Source organism: Metarhizium robertsii (assembly GCF_000187425.2).
Source record: "Metarhizium robertsii ARSEF 23 chromosome Unknown MAA_Scf_2, whole genome shotgun sequence".
In the NCBI taxonomy this organism is placed as follows: domain Eukaryota; kingdom Fungi; phylum Ascomycota; class Sordariomycetes; order Hypocreales; family Clavicipitaceae; genus Metarhizium; species Metarhizium robertsii.
Genome location: NW_011942160.1, coordinates 5,097,009 through 5,113,415, shown reverse-complemented (window position 1 = coordinate 5,113,415; position 16,407 = coordinate 5,097,009). Strand labels below are relative to the sequence as shown.

The following is a 16,407-nucleotide window of genomic DNA, read 5'->3' as shown; positions in this document are numbered from 1 at the left end:
AAAAAAAAAAAAAAAACACCTCGTGTGCTGTCCACGAATACACAGCCAGCCGTCTCAACAAGGTGGCAGGCAGAGAAGCCCCAAGTCCTCCGGATAGTAAACGCAATGCGTTGCCGGGGGACATAATCCGGCAAACTACATAGAAAAATCGTCAGCATAGACTCTAGGAAGAATGGTATAGTGACAAATACTCACGATCCACTTGCCCTGGGTGTCGCATGCCTCCCACCCTGAAGGCGTACTGATGCATCGAAATGTCCCTGGGCTGCACTTGGCTCTACCAAACACCTCGACAGGACCCCGACGGCCTAGACCTCCAGGCGTAGAGGTTGGCGCCAATTTGGCGGAACCCTCGACGGCAAAGGCAGCCGTAGGCACACAAGATGTATACTTTGTAGACTCTGAGCTGGAAGATGTTTTGCTGGGGCCCACGCTTGGCGACGTGGCGATTGTCGTGTCGGCCGAACTTGATACCAATGTCGAGGAGCCAAGTTTGCTCGACATCCTGCCACTTGACGAGGGTGAGACGGTGGAGGACTGTTGTTTACTGGAATGGAGTGACGGCTGGCCGGACGAAGAGATCACTGCTGTTGACGTGCTACCCCTGCTGTTGACCGGTGTCGTTGCCCTAACCGTGACCACGCTCGAGCTTGATGACTTGGATGAGCTAGACGCACTTGAAATCTCAGCTTTTGAAGAGCTTAGGAGAGAGCTAGCTGGTTTGGTCGAGCTGTGGCTTGATACCGGAGTACTTGAGCCCTCCTGGCTTGACGAGCCTGAACTTGACACAGATTGACTTGAGACTACGGGCTGCGAAGAACGACCAGGCCTTGATGAATTCGGAGCCGCCGAAGTCAGGGCACTAGAATTCCCTAGTGTAGAAGAAATTAAAGTGTTTGAGCTAACTGGTTTCGAGAATGTAGGACTCGAAACTGTCGGGCTAGAGATGGCAGGCTTTAAAGTTGACCTTCCCGATGTGAAAGAAGAAGAGAACGAGGTCACTCGCGTGGAGAAGCTGGGAGGACTCGAGCTTTCGATGTACGATGAGCTTTCTGGTATTGACGAGCTGGATGGCATTGGTTGGCGTGAGATTTCAGACCGAGGCTTCGTGCTAAAGCTGGCAGTCTGCGAAGAACCGTCACCAGAAACCGGGAGGCTGGAAGTACCGGGTTGTGACGTATGAGCACTAGATATAGGTTGGCGAGAGCCTTCGGGCTCACCAGCATTGCTCGACAGAATCTCACTACTCGACACAGATGGTACCACAGAGCCGGTCTTGGACGTCGAGCCACCTGGGCTTGCTGATTTCCATGACCACGTTGCATTCCCTTGACTAGGCGCTATAGTCTGACTATATGACGGCACTGGTACCAAAGAAGTCGTGCTCATCTCCTCACGCGTCGTTTCTTTGAAATGTAGAGACGTCGTCTCCGTATTCACCGCGCTGGATTGCCCATTCGGCAGACTTCGTGACTCGGACGATGCCGGTGACGGTATAATTCCGCTTCGACTCGCAGATTGTGAAAACGAGGAGAAATGTGCCTCGGACTGAGCCTGTGACGTTGCAAGTGTCGATTGTCCCGGCGTCAGGGGAGGTACAGATGTTGTAGGACCTAAATCGCCGTCGGTCGGTGGACAGGTAGAGCCGCCTGGATGAACCACAACGTCAGTAGCAGTAGCTTTAAGAGACGTGACTATTGTCGATGTAGAAGATGATGCTATATCTGGCGTTGAAATCTCCAACGGACAATAGCACACATCCCCGTCCTGGTAGACAATTCCTTCCCACGGAGCATACTGCGTCTGCGTGGTAGTCATGGTGACTACATCTGGCCATTCTGTGGCCGCGGCCCCTATGGTCAGCCAAATGAGTAGTGAAGAAAAGTGCATCTCTGCTCTGCAAAGACGACAAAGTTACCGTTAGCTTGATATATTCAGGCGCCCATGTAAAATAACATCCGGTTCTTATCAACTCTTCAACAGTGATGCAAAATTTCTTCGTCTCCCCCCCTCCCCCCTGCAACACATTGCCAAGAGTCCCTACATAAACCGTATGAGGTAAAACTTTCTTGAAGCTGGCCTTGTATGTTATGAAAAGGAGCGCGACAATGTTGACTTGAAATCCACATCCCGCATTTTGGTTCCAAGTCCGGCGATATCCACACGATATATCCACATGGCCCAGTTACAGCAAGATCTGTGTAGCCTTGGGATCTCAGAGACCCTCGCAAAGGATCGTTAGCTTCGGATCCTTCGAAAAAAAATATTCAGATTGGTCTACTGCTTGAATCCTGCCTGATTTCACGTCGTTGTTGCAGTACGTGTCTTGGCTCTAACCTCCCGAGTTTGCAGAGAAATCACTAAATAAAGATTAAAATAGCGGGTATATACCGGAGATATTTTTTTTATTGGTAACTGGATATCGCAAGGCTCAGTTGGGAAGCTGTTTATCTTGATCGGTGTCTCGCTGCCAAAACAGAAAATCTAGTTCGCCCATAATCGTACTGCCTTGTCCTTACCTCCACTGGCAACGCGCTTACCATCTGGTGCCCAGTCTACTGCGTATACTTCATCATGATGGCCGGGGAGGTCGACCACTAGCTTGAAAGACGCCATTGACCAGACTTTGAGGGTTGTGTCCTTGGATGCTGTCACCAGTAAACGAGAATCAGCAGAGAATGAGCACTGGTAAACCGTAGCGACGTGCCCGCGCAGAGTGTCGATGAACTTGCCATCTCTGTGAAGCCTTGTTAGTTCTATAACGGCCCCTTGTTTTTAGATACGCCTCATACCTTGCACTCCAGATCTTTGTATGGTTGTCCCAGCCTGTGCTAGCAATCAAGGTGTTGTCAGGAGAAAACGTGACATGGTTGATTTGCTTCTGGTGGCCGACCATCCTGGCCACCGGCTTATTTCCTTGAGAAGGCTCCCACAAAAACATTGTGAAATCATCACTTGCGGATACCAGGCGCTCGGATACTCGCCCCTGGATTCTCGCTGCCTTCTCGAACCGCTCCTTGGCCTTCGCCCGCTTCTCGTCCTCTGTAATCGGCGTTGGCTGGTGGTCGAAATACCCCGTTCTCAAGGCAAAATCCGTTGAAAGCGCCAAATGGTTAATCCAGTGAGCATGTGATGATAAGGTATGCACCAATGTGCCCTTTGCCGCATCCCAGACTCGCACCATCTTGTCATGGCTTCCAGTGTATATGAGACCAGTCCCACCCCATCGAATGCAGCTGACCGAGCTTTTATGCCCAGAGAGCACATGCTCAGTCGTTCCCGTATTTACGACCCAAATTCTCACAGTCATGTCTTTGCTCGCGCTTGCCAGCCGCGGCGTGCCATCTCTCCATAGGTGATAAGGCTCCCAAGCGATATTGGTGATCCACTTGGAATGTCCTCTGAGAGGACTTCCCACTGCTTTCCCTGTTGCAGGATCCCAAAGTCTGACAGACTTGTCCATGCTTCCAGTAGCCAGGCGTTTGCCGTCAGGCGACCATGCGACACAGAGCACCCAATGTGTATGGCCGGCTAGTTTGTACTTTGGAGTTCCAGTTTCAGTATCCCATATTCTAGCAGTCTTGTCACCAGATCCCGTAGCTAGACGAGTATTTGTCTCTGGGCTAAATTGAGCTGCCAGAATTGCTTCTCCGTGGCCTGGAATTCTATGTGACATGCGCGTGACAGCATGCACTTTGAAGACTGATTGGGGCTCGGCAGTGAGGGTAACGGTTGTCTCGAAAGGGTTCTCGATGCCATGACTTCTTAAGAGCTGAAGCAAATCTTTAGGATACTGGTCAACGATGATGTCGGAATCTGGAATGTGAATTCGAAATCGATACGGCAAATACTCTTCTCGTTCCTGGAACATGCCAGAGTCAGTACACGGTAAGATTAAGTGCACCAGAGTGTATGGCAGCTTACCCTTGACAATAGGGTGTTCAAAAGGAGTGACAGGTTCTTTTCCGAGGCATCTGCAAGAGGCACTTCAATCACATCGCAGACCTGATTCCCATCGCCGTCCAGAAACCGAGCCTTGAATGAGCCTTCCGGCCCGGCCATGGCTGCGTTAACATCCTGCTGCACTCTGGACCTTTCGAGCTCTTCACGCTTCTGCCTTTTTGATGGCGGGGGGACGACGGTTGCCATTTTGTGAAATATTGACGTCGCGACGTACTTCAGTTGCGATGCTCGCCAATTATTCCCCCCCAGGCTGATTCCGAATTTCTCAAACTGCTCCGGCGGGGCGGCAAAACTCTGACAAAATTTAGGCGGTGAGCCCGGTTGGCACAAGCGCGTCAACAACGGCATTGATACGCGCCCCACCAAAAATCGCCACTTATGAGACGAGGCTCGGCGAAGTTGCAAATGTTGGTGCTCATGTGCCTTGGGTTCGGTACGGCCTCATCCTCTTGGAGGATCCGTGATATTGTGGCATCTCGACACTGTCCATTGCACTGCCAGGGACGGTCAGTTGGAAATGTGGCCCCTGCATTAACGCATCTGGAGTGTGGTTGGGACCTATGTGCACGAGGTCCTCGGTCAACGACAGCTCGGGCTCTGCTGGGAGATTGGTTGCCTGTTTCTGCTGCTCATCTTGGGTTCTCGGGTGTCTTCGCGCACGGTATTTTTGCGTGGATAGAGTGTTCCTGCTGGCGTCGACGGCCCGATGACGCTGATGCTGATTTTCTTGCCGTCTCTGCCTCTGCATATCTTCATTCTGGACAGCATAAAGCGCTGCTATTCGCAGTTGCAGCTGTGCCAGGGCATTAAGACGGTCTCCTTGTGTCATCTTTCGGTATTCCGTCTTGAGGTGATGGAATGTGTCTCCAGTTAGGCGCAAAGTGCTGTCCGATACTCCCGCGACTCGAAGGGCTGCCGAAGTCTCGGGATCTGGTCTTGGTCCGGCATGAATTTCTTTTCTCATGTTAGAGTCGGAATGGTTTAGAACCTGAGAAACAATATACAATATTTCATGACGCACCGTCTTCATTGTCTGCATCGGTACCATCCTCTTCGCAAGCCTCCGGTACGCTGGGAGGTTCAGGTGTTCCGGCCTCGTGATTGTGTTCGTTGCAGAATACGGTCAGAACCCAGCCGCCAACTGATTTGCGATTCACGGCCTTTGCCTTCCACGGGCAGCCCGTCTTCTTGGTGTGCGTCTTGTGTTTGGTAGCTGTAGATTTGTACGGTCGTCCTCCGCGGTCACACACCAGATCGCAGCGAACTATCTCGTTCCCGGCCACATCACCGCCGCCGATCTTGTTACGATGGGATCTCGCCTTGACAATTTTGTAGCCTTCCCTTTCCATGCGCCTGTTGAGATCGAGCATGAGGTCTTCATAGGTATTGAAGATGCCCGAGTGAGGGACCGCAGCCGCCTCCAAAATCCCGAACATTGGACGATACTTCCGAGCTGTGATTTGTGATGGTGTAAGAGGGGTGTGCGGATTTGGCTCTGGGGTGGTGCGAGATGTTTGTGTTGATGGAGCCACACGCACCCTTGTGCGGTCCCCATCATCGTCAATCAGCCCAACGCGCCTTCCCTCATTTCCATCATTGTCATCATCATAATTGGAAGGAACTGCCCAGCCCCATTGGCGAATTCTCGTACTGTGGTGTCGCGGACCACACACATCAGATGAATTAGTTCCTGAATTCAGAACCAGACACTTTACGTTTCGTATCATTGCCCCCATCGCTGGTTCCTCGTGCTCGTTCATCTCCAGGTGCATGCAGTCCACCGTGTCCCTACCAAAACTGGCCTACCGCAATATCGAAACACGGTACGAACCATCAACCAGGATTTCGCCCGTCCTAACCCGAATCATGCCTCGACAACCCAGGCAGTCCCGGTCGTCCAGCATGACATCGTCTTATTTTCAGCACCCTTCCCGTGCTCTTAACACGTCCTCGTCCACCTCCAGCCGGCGGCCTCCTCGTATCATTTCCGAGGGCGGCAGCTCAATAACTGCAACCCCGTCTATAGCCGGCACAGTGTCAAGCACAGCCAAGTCCAATATCACGGCCGGTAGATCGCGTCCATCGACCAGTGTCTCGGGGCGCAAGTCACGAACTGGTACTTTGTCTACAATGTTGGGAGCAAGTGACCAACAAACAATCATTTGCGCTGTTGCCGAGTCTCGTGGCATTTCACCTTCTATTGGGCTTGCGCTTGTGAATATTACACTCGGTGAGGCTGTGTTGAGCCAGATATGCGACAATCAATCATACGTCAAGACGATCCACAAGCTCCAGATAGCAGGTCCATCTAGAATTGTCTTGATGTCTACGGCTTGCCCGCCGAACAAAGACAGTGTTCTCTATACCTTGATTGATGAGCTCATACCAGATGCAGACATCGAAGTGTTGGACAGATCCGCCTGGTCGGAAGCGGACGGCCTCGAATACATAGACAACCTGGCATTCAAGAGCGATATCGACCCCATGAAGGTAGCAGTGCAGGGCAAATATTACTGCATCAGCTCGCTTGCGGCAGTAAGACTCACTGTATAGGGCTGCTCTCCCTACTGCATATGCTAACCTCCATCTCATGCCATGAAATATATTGAGCACACATTCACGATCAGTTTCGCTCCTAATTCATTGCGTATCAAATATCGACCGTCGGAAGATACCATGATGGTTGATATCTCGGTCATACAATCTCTGGAGATCATACAGAACCTTGACAAACCCAAGTCCAAGGACAGTCTCTTTGGGCTTTTGAATCAAACCAAGACGCCAATGGGGTCGCGCATGCTTCGCAACAATATTCTTCAGCCCCCAACAAAGTACAGTACTTTTATAAGACCCCGCTACGAAGCCTTAGAGGAGCTTACGAGTGAGGAAGAAATGTTTCATGCGGTTCGAAAGGGTAATTTTCCTAACCCAGAAGATGTATTGATGCCACTAACGAAACATAGCGCTTGAAAACTTCAAAGACATCGAAAGAGTTCTCACAAAGGGATATTTTGACAAGACCATGGCATGCAGATGCGAGCTAACCTGTAATAGATGATCACGATATCCACCAAGTCGAGTATCACCCACGCCGAAGAGCAAATTAATCACGTCATTCTTATAAAAACGTTTCTTGAGTCAGTGCCGGAGCTCTATCAAGCGCTGGCTGAATGCAATAGCGCGCTTCTTCTCAAGATTCGAGACATTTGCCACCCTAACACGACAGACCCTATCTTATCCAGGATTCATCAGGTCGTAGAGGCTGATGTTACGTATATGACTTCGCCGCTCGACATGCGCAATCAGAGGACGTACGCCGTCAAGGCTGGTATCAATGACATGCTAGATGTTGCACGACAAGCGTACAAAGAACTAACGAATGATATCCATCTCCATGTCAACGACATCCAAGGTATTTCGTTGGCGATATTAGTCTCAATCACAAATGAATAACATTGTGGAAATTAGCCCAGCATGGTATTCAGCTGACTGTCAAATTCGATCACGGGCGCAAGTATTGGCTGCGCATTAAATCAGGGGACCTCAACAAAGACACATTACCTCAAGTCTTCATCAACGTCGTGAAAAAGAAGGATCATATCCAGTGTCAGACTCTGTCACTAGTTAAGTTAAACTTCCGGCTATCAGAGACTTCAAACGAAATTATCATGCGTAGTGACAAAGTAATCCAAGAACTGATCTTGGATCTCAGGGAATCATCTCCACAGCTATTTAGGGTCTGTGAATCAGTTGCTTTGGTCGACATGATTGCCTCTTTTGCTCATCTTGCTACCATCAGAGACTATGTCCGACCAGAGATCTTAGATACACTGGCGTTAAAAGCAGCCCGGCATCCAATATTGGACAATGTCAGTGGTCCCACATGCGAAAGATTCGGACACTGCTAATGACCATTTAGATCATGTTTGAGGGCTTTGTTCCGAATGACTACTACGCGACGCCTCAGCATCGTTTCCATATTGTTACAGGATGCAATATGGCAGGCAAGACTACCTATATCAGAGCTATCGCACTGCTGCAGATAATGGCCCAAATCGGATGCTTTGTTCCGGCCGAATATGCGTCTTTCCCCGTAATGCACAATCTGTTTGCACGAGTGTCGTTGACCGATAATCTCGAAGCGAATCTCTCCACATATTCTCTCGAGATGCGGGAAATGGCTTTCATCCTGCGAAATGTAAACGGCAAAAGTTTGGTGATAATTGATGAACTGGGCCGCGGCACGAGCCCCAGGGATGGCCTGGCAATGGCAATTGCAATGTCAGAAGCACTTATACAGTCGGGTGCCTTTGTGTGGTTTGCAACTCATTTCGTTGACCTGACTCGCGTTTTAGAGGATCGCCCAGGTGTGTTGAGTTTGCATTTAGCCTCTGAGCGGTCGATCTCAGATGAAGGTGAACCACGACTGGTCATGCTCTACAAGGCAAAATCTGGTGTTGTCGACACAAACCAGCATTACGGAATCGATTTAGCACGGGCGATTGGGTTTCCGGAACCTTTTACTAAGCGAGCCGAAGAGGTGGCAAAAGCACTGCGGCAACAAAGAGAGGCTAGTTTGCGGGATTCTGAGTCTCGACGGTTGGTAGCCCGTCGTAAGCTCGTGCTCAGTTTGCATGAGGCTCTGAAACAAGCCTACGAGTACGGGAGCGACGAAGCCCTACCCGGATACTTGAAACACTTGCAGGAAGACTTTATCAGCCGCATGAATGATTTGGAGATCTCATGATGGGTTTTAAAATTGCTTCGGTTTGGTCTGATTTTGCGACGGGGGACGGAATTTACTTGGTGCCATGATGATGAGTTGCTCTTGTGAAATTTCTTCACTGCGGGTTGGGGAATGCTTCTAGAGCATGATTCTGTTTGAAGACAAAACAATACGGCGCGTTGTTTCTACTGTGGTCGGTCGTAATTAAGGGCTTCCACCCTCTGCCACACTTGTCTCACCACGCGGTGTTGTGCTTCCAGGGCCGTCTCTGTATCTGAGCTGCCGGCAGGACTGGTGATTATCAGCGCTGTTTAAACACATTGTGTTGCTTTTGGTCTTACCGTATAGCAAGGTATAATCGTCCACCTAGTTTGACTTGCGGGATGGCAGCTTGTGTATAATCGCGCGGGGGATTAGCAGTTGTAACCAGACCTCCCGCCTCCTCCAAGATGGCAATACCGGCAGCGACATCCCTATCACAGGTCAATGAGTGAAGACAGCCTGATATATCCTTCACTTGTCATGCGTACCACTCCCAGCATCCTCCTTCCCACCAAATGTCAATCGACCCCATCGCCGTATACGCCAAATCCATTGTCGCACTGCGAATCATCAGCATAACCACCATATTCAACATGCTGTATATATGTCCCATACCTCCCTAAACTCCTCACGCCATGGACCATCCCCCCTCGTCCTCCTCTACCCTTCCTCTCCATTGCCATCTTGAGAAATGAATTGACTTTTCTATTCAAGTTTCCATCTGGGCCTTCCCTCCTGTCTTTACCCCATTCGCAGGCAAAGGTACATCCACTCGGGGCAGCTTCAGGCAGAGGCGGTATCGGATTCCTCACCAAGGGCAACTGATGTTGTTCATTGAACCAGGCGCCTTTTCCGCGACACGATGAAAAGAATTGGTTCAAAAATGGGGCGTTGATCACTCCAATGACGGGATGACCTCCAGTGCAGAATGCGATGGAAACACAGAACATAGGGAAGAGGTGTGTGAAGTTGACAGTGCCGTCAAGGGGGTCAACGATCCATGTCGGCGCAGACGTGACGAGGTACTCTTTCGAGGAGCCGGCTGAATATGATTCTTCGCCGAGGAAGCTGTAACAGTTAGTACCTGCTGAGGCTAAGTGACGCGTTGGTGCCGGACCTGTGGTCAGGGAACCTGGTGATGATGGATTGGCGAATGAACTCTTCGACGGCTTTTACAGTTAGATTCTGGTAGAAATGGCATAGGTGGTAGGTGGTGTGTCGTATGTACCGTGGTCTGTCTTTGTGACTATATCAACTGAGCTTTCTTTCTCCTGGAAATTGCCGTCGGATGATGGAGTCTTGATTCTACTCCAGGCAGAGTCAAGGAGCATCTGGCCTGCATCTTTACCGAGTTTTTTGGCAAAGGCGTATATCTCGGTGAGTTGATGGTCGTCCATTGCGGCTGTCAACTCAGCAACAGTTGTCTGTCCAATATGGTATCATTTGAAGAGGATTATGTGTTGCAATTTTTGATCACCATCCATCCAATACAGGCGGATATCAACGGTTTCCAATCCCGGCGCAAGGAGGCGGAGCGCTTCCACATTCTGGATGATGCTTTACCCAGACCCCAGACGAAGTCCACACATTGGCCACTTTGACCGCACATGTATTAAAATAAGCCCGTATTCTCTCCATCCGTAACTGAAAAAGGTGTAATCAACTCAGTGCTGGCTTTGTATCCAAAAATGCCCCGCATCCTACTTCTCAACGGTCCGAACCTCAACCTCCTCGGCACCCGTGAGCCGCAAACCTACGGCTCAACAACGCTCTCCGACATCATTGCCACCCTCACAACCCAAGCATCCTCCCTTTCTAGCACCATTGAGTCCTTCCAATCCAACCATGAGGGTGCGCTAGTCGACCGCATCCACCAGGCCCGCGGCGACATTGATGCCATCATCATTAACCCTGGTGCCTTTACGCACACTAGCGTCGCCATACGCGATGCCCTTTCTGGAGTTGACATCCCGTTTGTGGAAGTGCATATTTCTAATGTCCACGCCAGGGAAGAGTTCAGAAGACATAGCTACTTAAGCGATAAAGCGGTAGGGGTGATTTGCGGGCTGGGTGTATACGGTTATGAGGCTGCATTGGAGTTTGTGGTTCGGCATGTTAAGAGTCACGCGTCACGGTTGTAGCACACGTGTAGAATGTCTAGAATTGTAATTTATTAGGTATATCTACAGCATCGGTTGCATCTTTTCCTTTGGCTGGTCCGTGGTCAGGCCTAGTTCCGAAACCATCTTGTTCCACGAGCGGGCTGCACGCTGAGCCATAAGACGTGGTATCCTAGGGTCCGGGTTGAAGAGTTCTCTGTTGAAGACTTCGAAGCTCAGCCAACCCTCCCATCTCAAGCCTGTAACAATGGCACTCAAAATAGCTCTCACAGGAAGATATGCACCGTGCGCATCCTCGCCGTAGAATAGCCTAGCATTGCGCGACCAACTCATTCGGGGAGGCTGTTCGGGGTCGTAAAACTCGTGCTCTGGTGTAAGCGGCCTCGACAGCTTTTCTGCGTCAGCAACCTGCAATAGAAACAACTTGGAAACGTCGACCTCGCTGACTATGCCTGTCACCGACCGCACAACTGCCTCGTCACAGTCCCGGGTGCAGCCAGAGGACACTGAGGGATCCGCGTATATTCTCCCGGCAATGTTGAACGAGTCCAGGCAAATCCCAAAGTTGCACCGGTCCACCTTCTTGACCACATCCCAACTGGCCTCCCAGGTGTCGACTCTGGTTCCCCAACTCAAAGCCTCGAAGGCATACCGTATTACTGGTCGTGCCTGGAGGCCAATCTCGGCGACTTCCCGCATATCTCGAACGATGACGTCCACGTCTTCAGAAATGTGCTCGGGCGCCAGGGTACTGCTCGGCAGTAAAATGAGATCAGTGTTCAAATTGTGAGCCAGCTTCACCCAGTGATGCATCTCCTGGATCCTCTTCTGATGCAGAGCCCGATCGAGCAACCCTTCGTAGTGCATGAAAGGCTGGAGACAGATGATGGCGAGTCCGCGCTTCTGACACATTTTCTGAATCATGACTGCTGCGGCTAGTTCATTTTCTAGGGTGTTTCCATCTTGAATAGTTTTTGCGAGGTCGACCAGGTCTTCGTAGAAGAGTTCGATGCCTTGAAAGCCGTGTTGGGCTGCCATTTCAAGTTTATCTTCGAGTTTGTGGCCAGCGGCACAGCGGCCGAGGGACATGGTGCAAATGCTGGCCATGTGCACCATTTTGAGAGATGTTTTTTGACGATTACGGTTTATATCTTTGCTTGGATTGTAAATGACGTTTGCCAATTATATGAGAAGGGAGGCGCATGCGAACAGAGCTTGATTGCCAGCCTTGCTTGCGCCAAACACGGGAGACCTTGTGTCACCATGAACATGTGCATGTGCGGATTAATGCCCAAGTATCTACATCCCGTACAGCTCTTTCTGAGAGTGTCTGCAATACCCAGCACTTGGAAACTTCATCCATCATTCTCTTGGATAAACATAATTTGCCATGTACGGGAGTGAATTGAAGTCCGGGACAGCAAGGTGCGGACGGAATACTCCTTCATCTGCGGCAACCCAGCTGACTTGTCAAACTCCACAGGAAGAACTCCTATCCAACATCACTCACCAAGCTTCCGCATTCGCCATTCAGTGTTCACCATTCACCCGACATGACGCGGCCCATTCAGGCAAGCATTAATGCAACGGGTAAGTCTTTACCCGGGTCAGCTCCCGGATGCGGGGATGCCGATGTGGGGCCGTTGATCTTGGCGGCCGCGAGCCTTGGCCGACATTTTCGGACAGGATGCCGCATTCTTCCCAAGCCACATCAATCCTGGGAAGGGTAGTTTGCTTTTCCGGGGATGGCATGCAAGTGCACGGGTCGTACGCAAAGACATATCAACGCAACACCTCATTCGACGTAGATTCTCTCGTTCGCAAGCTCTGTACCAAGATTGATTGAACTCGACTCGATGACACCTGCATCATGGCAACGACGGAGGCTCTTCAACAACAAAATCCATTAGGCGACAATCTGGAGGACCAAAAGGCACGACTAGATCGACATGGGTATCTCTTTGGTCAGAAAATCACACACTCGCTATCACCGTTCTTACACCAGATCATATACGACCACCTGGGCCTGAAATGGAGCCAGATACGGCTCGACTCGGCCGACATGTCGCAGTTCTTACAACTGGCACAACATCCATCATTCTACGGTGAGTCCAGCACTCCCCCCCTTGCGAAAGAACAGAAAACAAAAAAAGGCCGAGACGCCACTAACAAGAGTCACAGGGGCCTCCGTCACCATGCCCAACAAAGTCGCCATCCTCGCGCACCTGGATGAAATGACAGACGAGTGCAGAGACGTCGGCGCCTGCAACACGCTCTTCCTCAAGCAACGCAACGGACACCGCATCCTCTGCGGCACAAACACCGACGTCGTCGGCATCAGAGACTCGTTCCACCACAACGTCGCCGACCCCTCGCGCACGTTCCACGGCCGCCCGGCCCTCGTCATCGGCGGCGGCGGCGCAGCCCGGAGTGCCATCTACGCACTCCGCAAGTGGATGCACGTGACGGACATCTACCTCGTCAACAGGGACAAGAGCGAGGTGGACGCCATGGTGGCAGACTGCTCCTCGCGCGGATACGGCCACGGCCTGCGGCACGTCGCGAGCGTCGACGAGGCGCGTGCCGTCGACGGACCGGGCGCCATCGTCGCCTGCGTGCCCGACTGCGACCCCCAGACGCGCGAGGAGCTCGTGGCGAGACAGGTGGCCGAGGTGTTGATGGACAAGCGCCACAAGGGCGCCATGCTGGAGATGTGCTACAACCCTTCGCCGTTTACGCGGCTGGGCGCCCTGGCCGGGGAAAGGGGCTGGCAGGTGATTCTGGGCACCGAGGCGCTGATATGGCAGGGTCTCGAGCAGGATAGATACTGGACCGGCTTGCGGATCGACCAACTGCCCGTGGCTAAGGTCCAGTCGGCCATTGGGGAAAAGGTGGCACAGCGGTCGCAGTCGCGCCTGTAGATAGATGCAAAATACAAGTGAAATGGGTTCGCTGTGGACTTTTGCCGATGGTGGTTGTACTGCCAGGAGCGGGAGAAACCTCTGGTAGTGAGGGATGTTTCGCCCATTATTCCTTGACAATGGTGCAGCAGATGGTGTAGATGGACATGGAGGGATTCGAGTCAAAGAGTCGCTCGATAAAGAGCTACCTTGTTGGCTGCCTACATGTGTCGGGACTTGACGCAAACATCGCAAAAACAGTGTCAGAAAGGAAGCACTGTAAACATCCATAATTGCAAAACATTTCTCATTTAGCCAACCTCCTGGCTCTCTCCACAACAAACAAAATGTCAACTAGTCTCATCGAGACTAAAAACCATGACACATCTCTCGTCATCTTGCCAGACTACCTGCATAGGCTGGTCTTGATCTGGCCATATATGTAAATTTTAACTTTATTTTTACACTATTCACTCGCGATCCAAAGTCTAGATTCTATCATTTAGTCTTGCTTACAAAGGCTTCGTAGGTTCAATGAAAGTGAAACTTTACTCTATTCTCTTGTACAAGGGCTCCCCGTTACTTCTCCTCAATTCAACGGACCGCCAAGTCAAACCTTTGGAACAGAACCACTGCTCGACTCAACCTGTTCTGTTTCAATCTTTTCCACCTCTAACCCGACACCATCCGCATTGTGACGAAAGTTCTCTTCCTCCACGCGCAGCTCCTCCATCAAGATGGTATTTGCGCGCCAAGTAGGCTTGATCCTGAAGAGTCGGTCCATGGCCTCCAAAGGCAGCGCCTTTGTCTCGGGCACGCAGAAGAAGACAAAGACGACTGAGAGCAGCATCAGAGACGCGAAGAAAAAATACACCCCGTAGCCCCATGCGTTGAACATTTGCTCGGTGAACCTGGCAATGATGAAGTTCCAGAACCAATTGTTGGCAGCTGCATTCGCCTGCCCAAGAGATCGCGTATTCTGGTCAAACATTTCCGAGTTGATGACCCACGGAGTTCCATTCCATGAGGGAGTATAGAAGGCCGTCCAGAGGTAGAAGAAGAAAATGGCAGCAATGCCGCCAGAGCTCAAATTGCCACTGGAGCTCTTGGGATCGGCTCCGGCAATCTTGATATATGCACCGATGAACCACATGCATATAGACCCGCCCAGTGCACCAACCATCAGCAGGTTGCGTCGTCCCATGTGGTCGATGAGGACTAGAATCCAGACAACGGTAAGAGCTGTTTTGACGACACCAAAGATGCCGGTAGTAAGGAAACTTGTGTTTGTCCCCGTGATTCCAATGCTACGGAAAACTGTTGGGCTATAGTAGTTGATGGCATTGATGCCCGAGCCTATTGGATTGTTAGCAAGATAGCTACGAGACGTTATTTCGCACGTCTCTTACCGTTCTGGAACACAAAAAGCAGCGCTCCGAGAAGGAATCTCCACTGGGTTCGCTTCTGTTTGAGGGCCAGGAATGGCTTCCAAAACCCGGCGCCAACCTCTCGGCGATACCGTTCCGTCTCCTCATCAATGTAACTGACTTCTTCGACAATGTAAATGTCTGTGGGCTGGAGTTGCCGCATCCAGCACAGCACCTTCATGGCCTGGTCGCGTTTGCCCTTGGAAAATAACCATCTAGGTGATTCGGGAATAAAACAACAGCCAATAAGAAGCAAACCAGCCGGAATCAGTTGAACAGCAAAAGGAATAAGCCATTGCGAGTGGCTCGGAGCCATTGTCGTGTTAACACCATAGTTAATCCAGAAACCTACAAGGCCGCCGATTTGCCAACCGAGTTCGTAAATGCCGACCAGACGACCTCGCACTGCGGGTGGTGATAGCTCTGAAATATAAATTGGTGTCATGTTTGAGCAACCGCCAACCCCGAAGCCAGCGAGGACCCGGCCGCCAATTATGAGTCCAGTACCGCGGTCACCATTCGCACCCAGCATCATCGCTGCTCCAACGATGAAGACCAGGGTGAACAAGACCAGCGACTTGCGACGTCCCAGAAAATAGCTGGATGCATAGGCTCCCAAGCTGCCAAAGAAAGCCCCAGCTTGATAAACAGAAACAATGTTTTGTTTAAGCAACGCCAACGACGACGGAGAGTAGCTCGCAAAATTGAACTCATCGACAAAGGACGGAAGGGCCAGAGTTGTCCCGATGAAGGCCGAGTCGTAGCCAATCATGCATGATGCAAAGGATGCTGTAGCGGCACATGCGTATACACGCCAGTTGTAGACGGCAGAAGGCGTTGGCCGATCTTCTTTGAGTGCAAGCAAGGTCATTGTAACAAAATCGACGAAAATCGTCGCAGCAGAACAAAACTGTTGATACCGGATTGTCTGAAAAGCTTCGAACGTTGCCTTCAGGCGTCCCACCCGTCAACTTATATGAAGCTACCGCAAGAAAAGGAGCAGCGCCATCTTCGGATGACCATCACCTATGTGATTTTTTTTTTAATTTCAGACAGCCTAGTTGCCACGCCTTGTTGGGGAAAATTGGTGTTGGCAGTGGGGACTGCACCTTGCCCACATTGAAATCCGGGGTGCGGGGGAATTGTGGAGTGGTGGAATTTGGCTGACCAAGGGTTGAAGCTCAAATACCAATGGTGTTGATTAGCGCGTGTGGCTTGGATAAACGAAT

General features: G+C 51.0%; 9 protein-coding genes across 9 annotated transcripts; 4 read left to right on the top strand and 5 right to left on the bottom strand.

Moving 5' to 3' along the window:
• Positions 1-244: 244 nt before the first annotated feature.
• On the top strand, positions 245-1,183 carry MAA_07936 (uncharacterized protein; the record flags this gene model as incomplete). The annotated part of the gene is made up of 2 exons (XM_007825934.1): positions 245-748; positions 803-1,183. The coding sequence occupies 2 exons, from the start codon at positions 245-247 to the stop codon at positions 1,181-1,183; spliced, it is 885 nt and encodes a 294-aa protein (XP_007824125.1).
• A 1,301-nt stretch (positions 1,184-2,484) lies between these two features.
• MAA_07937 (WD domain-containing protein) lies at positions 2,485-4,149 on the bottom strand (the record flags this gene model as incomplete). Its single annotated transcript, XM_007825935.1, has 3 exons — positions 2,485-2,737; positions 2,793-3,862; positions 3,925-4,149. The coding sequence occupies 3 exons, from the start codon at positions 4,147-4,149 to the stop codon at positions 2,485-2,487; spliced, it is 1,548 nt and encodes a 515-aa protein (XP_007824126.1).
• Positions 4,150-4,378: 229 nt separating this feature from the next.
• Positions 4,379-5,699, bottom strand: MAA_07938 (Transcription factor, FAR1-related protein; the record flags this gene model as incomplete). The annotated part of the gene is made up of 2 exons (XM_007825936.2): positions 4,379-4,917; positions 4,985-5,699. 2 exons carry the CDS (start codon positions 5,697-5,699, stop codon positions 4,379-4,381), a joined length of 1,254 nt encoding a protein of 417 aa, XP_007824127.2.
• Positions 5,700-5,829: 130 nt separating this feature from the next.
• MAA_07939 (DNA mismatch repair protein) lies at positions 5,830-8,710 on the top strand (the record flags this gene model as incomplete). The annotated part of the gene is made up of 5 exons (XM_007825937.2): positions 5,830-6,498; positions 6,685-6,900; positions 7,018-7,375; positions 7,432-7,832; positions 7,883-8,710. The coding sequence occupies 5 exons, from the start codon at positions 5,830-5,832 to the stop codon at positions 8,708-8,710; spliced, it is 2,472 nt and encodes an 823-aa protein (XP_007824128.2).
• Positions 8,711-8,874: 164 nt separating this feature from the next.
• On the bottom strand, positions 8,875-10,128 carry MAA_07940 (Inositol monophosphatase, metal-binding site; the record flags this gene model as incomplete). Its single annotated transcript, XM_007825938.1, has 6 exons — positions 8,875-8,980; positions 9,031-9,162; positions 9,220-9,291; positions 9,347-9,799; positions 9,849-9,900; positions 9,960-10,128. 6 exons carry the CDS (start codon positions 10,126-10,128, stop codon positions 8,875-8,877), a joined length of 984 nt encoding a protein of 327 aa, XP_007824129.1.
• A 291-nt stretch (positions 10,129-10,419) lies between these two features.
• MAA_07941 (uncharacterized protein) lies at positions 10,420-10,872 on the top strand (the record flags this gene model as incomplete). Its single annotated transcript, XM_007825939.1, has 1 exon — positions 10,420-10,872. One exon carries the CDS (start codon positions 10,420-10,422, stop codon positions 10,870-10,872), a length of 453 nt encoding a protein of 150 aa, XP_007824130.1.
• Positions 10,873-10,914: 42 nt separating this feature from the next.
• MAA_07942 (xylose isomerase-like TIM barrel) lies at positions 10,915-11,967 on the bottom strand (the record flags this gene model as incomplete). Its single annotated transcript, XM_007825940.1, has 1 exon — positions 10,915-11,967. The coding sequence occupies one exon, from the start codon at positions 11,965-11,967 to the stop codon at positions 10,915-10,917; it is 1,053 nt and encodes a 350-aa protein (XP_007824131.1).
• Positions 11,968-12,721: 754 nt separating this feature from the next.
• Positions 12,722-13,772, top strand: MAA_07943 (quinate dehydrogenase; the record flags this gene model as incomplete). The annotated part of the gene is made up of 2 exons (XM_007825941.2): positions 12,722-12,956; positions 13,033-13,772. The coding sequence occupies 2 exons, from the start codon at positions 12,722-12,724 to the stop codon at positions 13,770-13,772; spliced, it is 975 nt and encodes a 324-aa protein (XP_007824132.2).
• A 589-nt stretch (positions 13,773-14,361) lies between these two features.
• MAA_07944 (quinate permease) lies at positions 14,362-16,049 on the bottom strand (the record flags this gene model as incomplete). The annotated part of the gene is made up of 2 exons (XM_007825942.1): positions 14,362-15,107; positions 15,161-16,049. 2 exons carry the CDS (start codon positions 16,047-16,049, stop codon positions 14,362-14,364), a joined length of 1,635 nt encoding a protein of 544 aa, XP_007824133.1.
• Between the last annotated feature and the right edge of the window lie 358 nt (positions 16,050-16,407).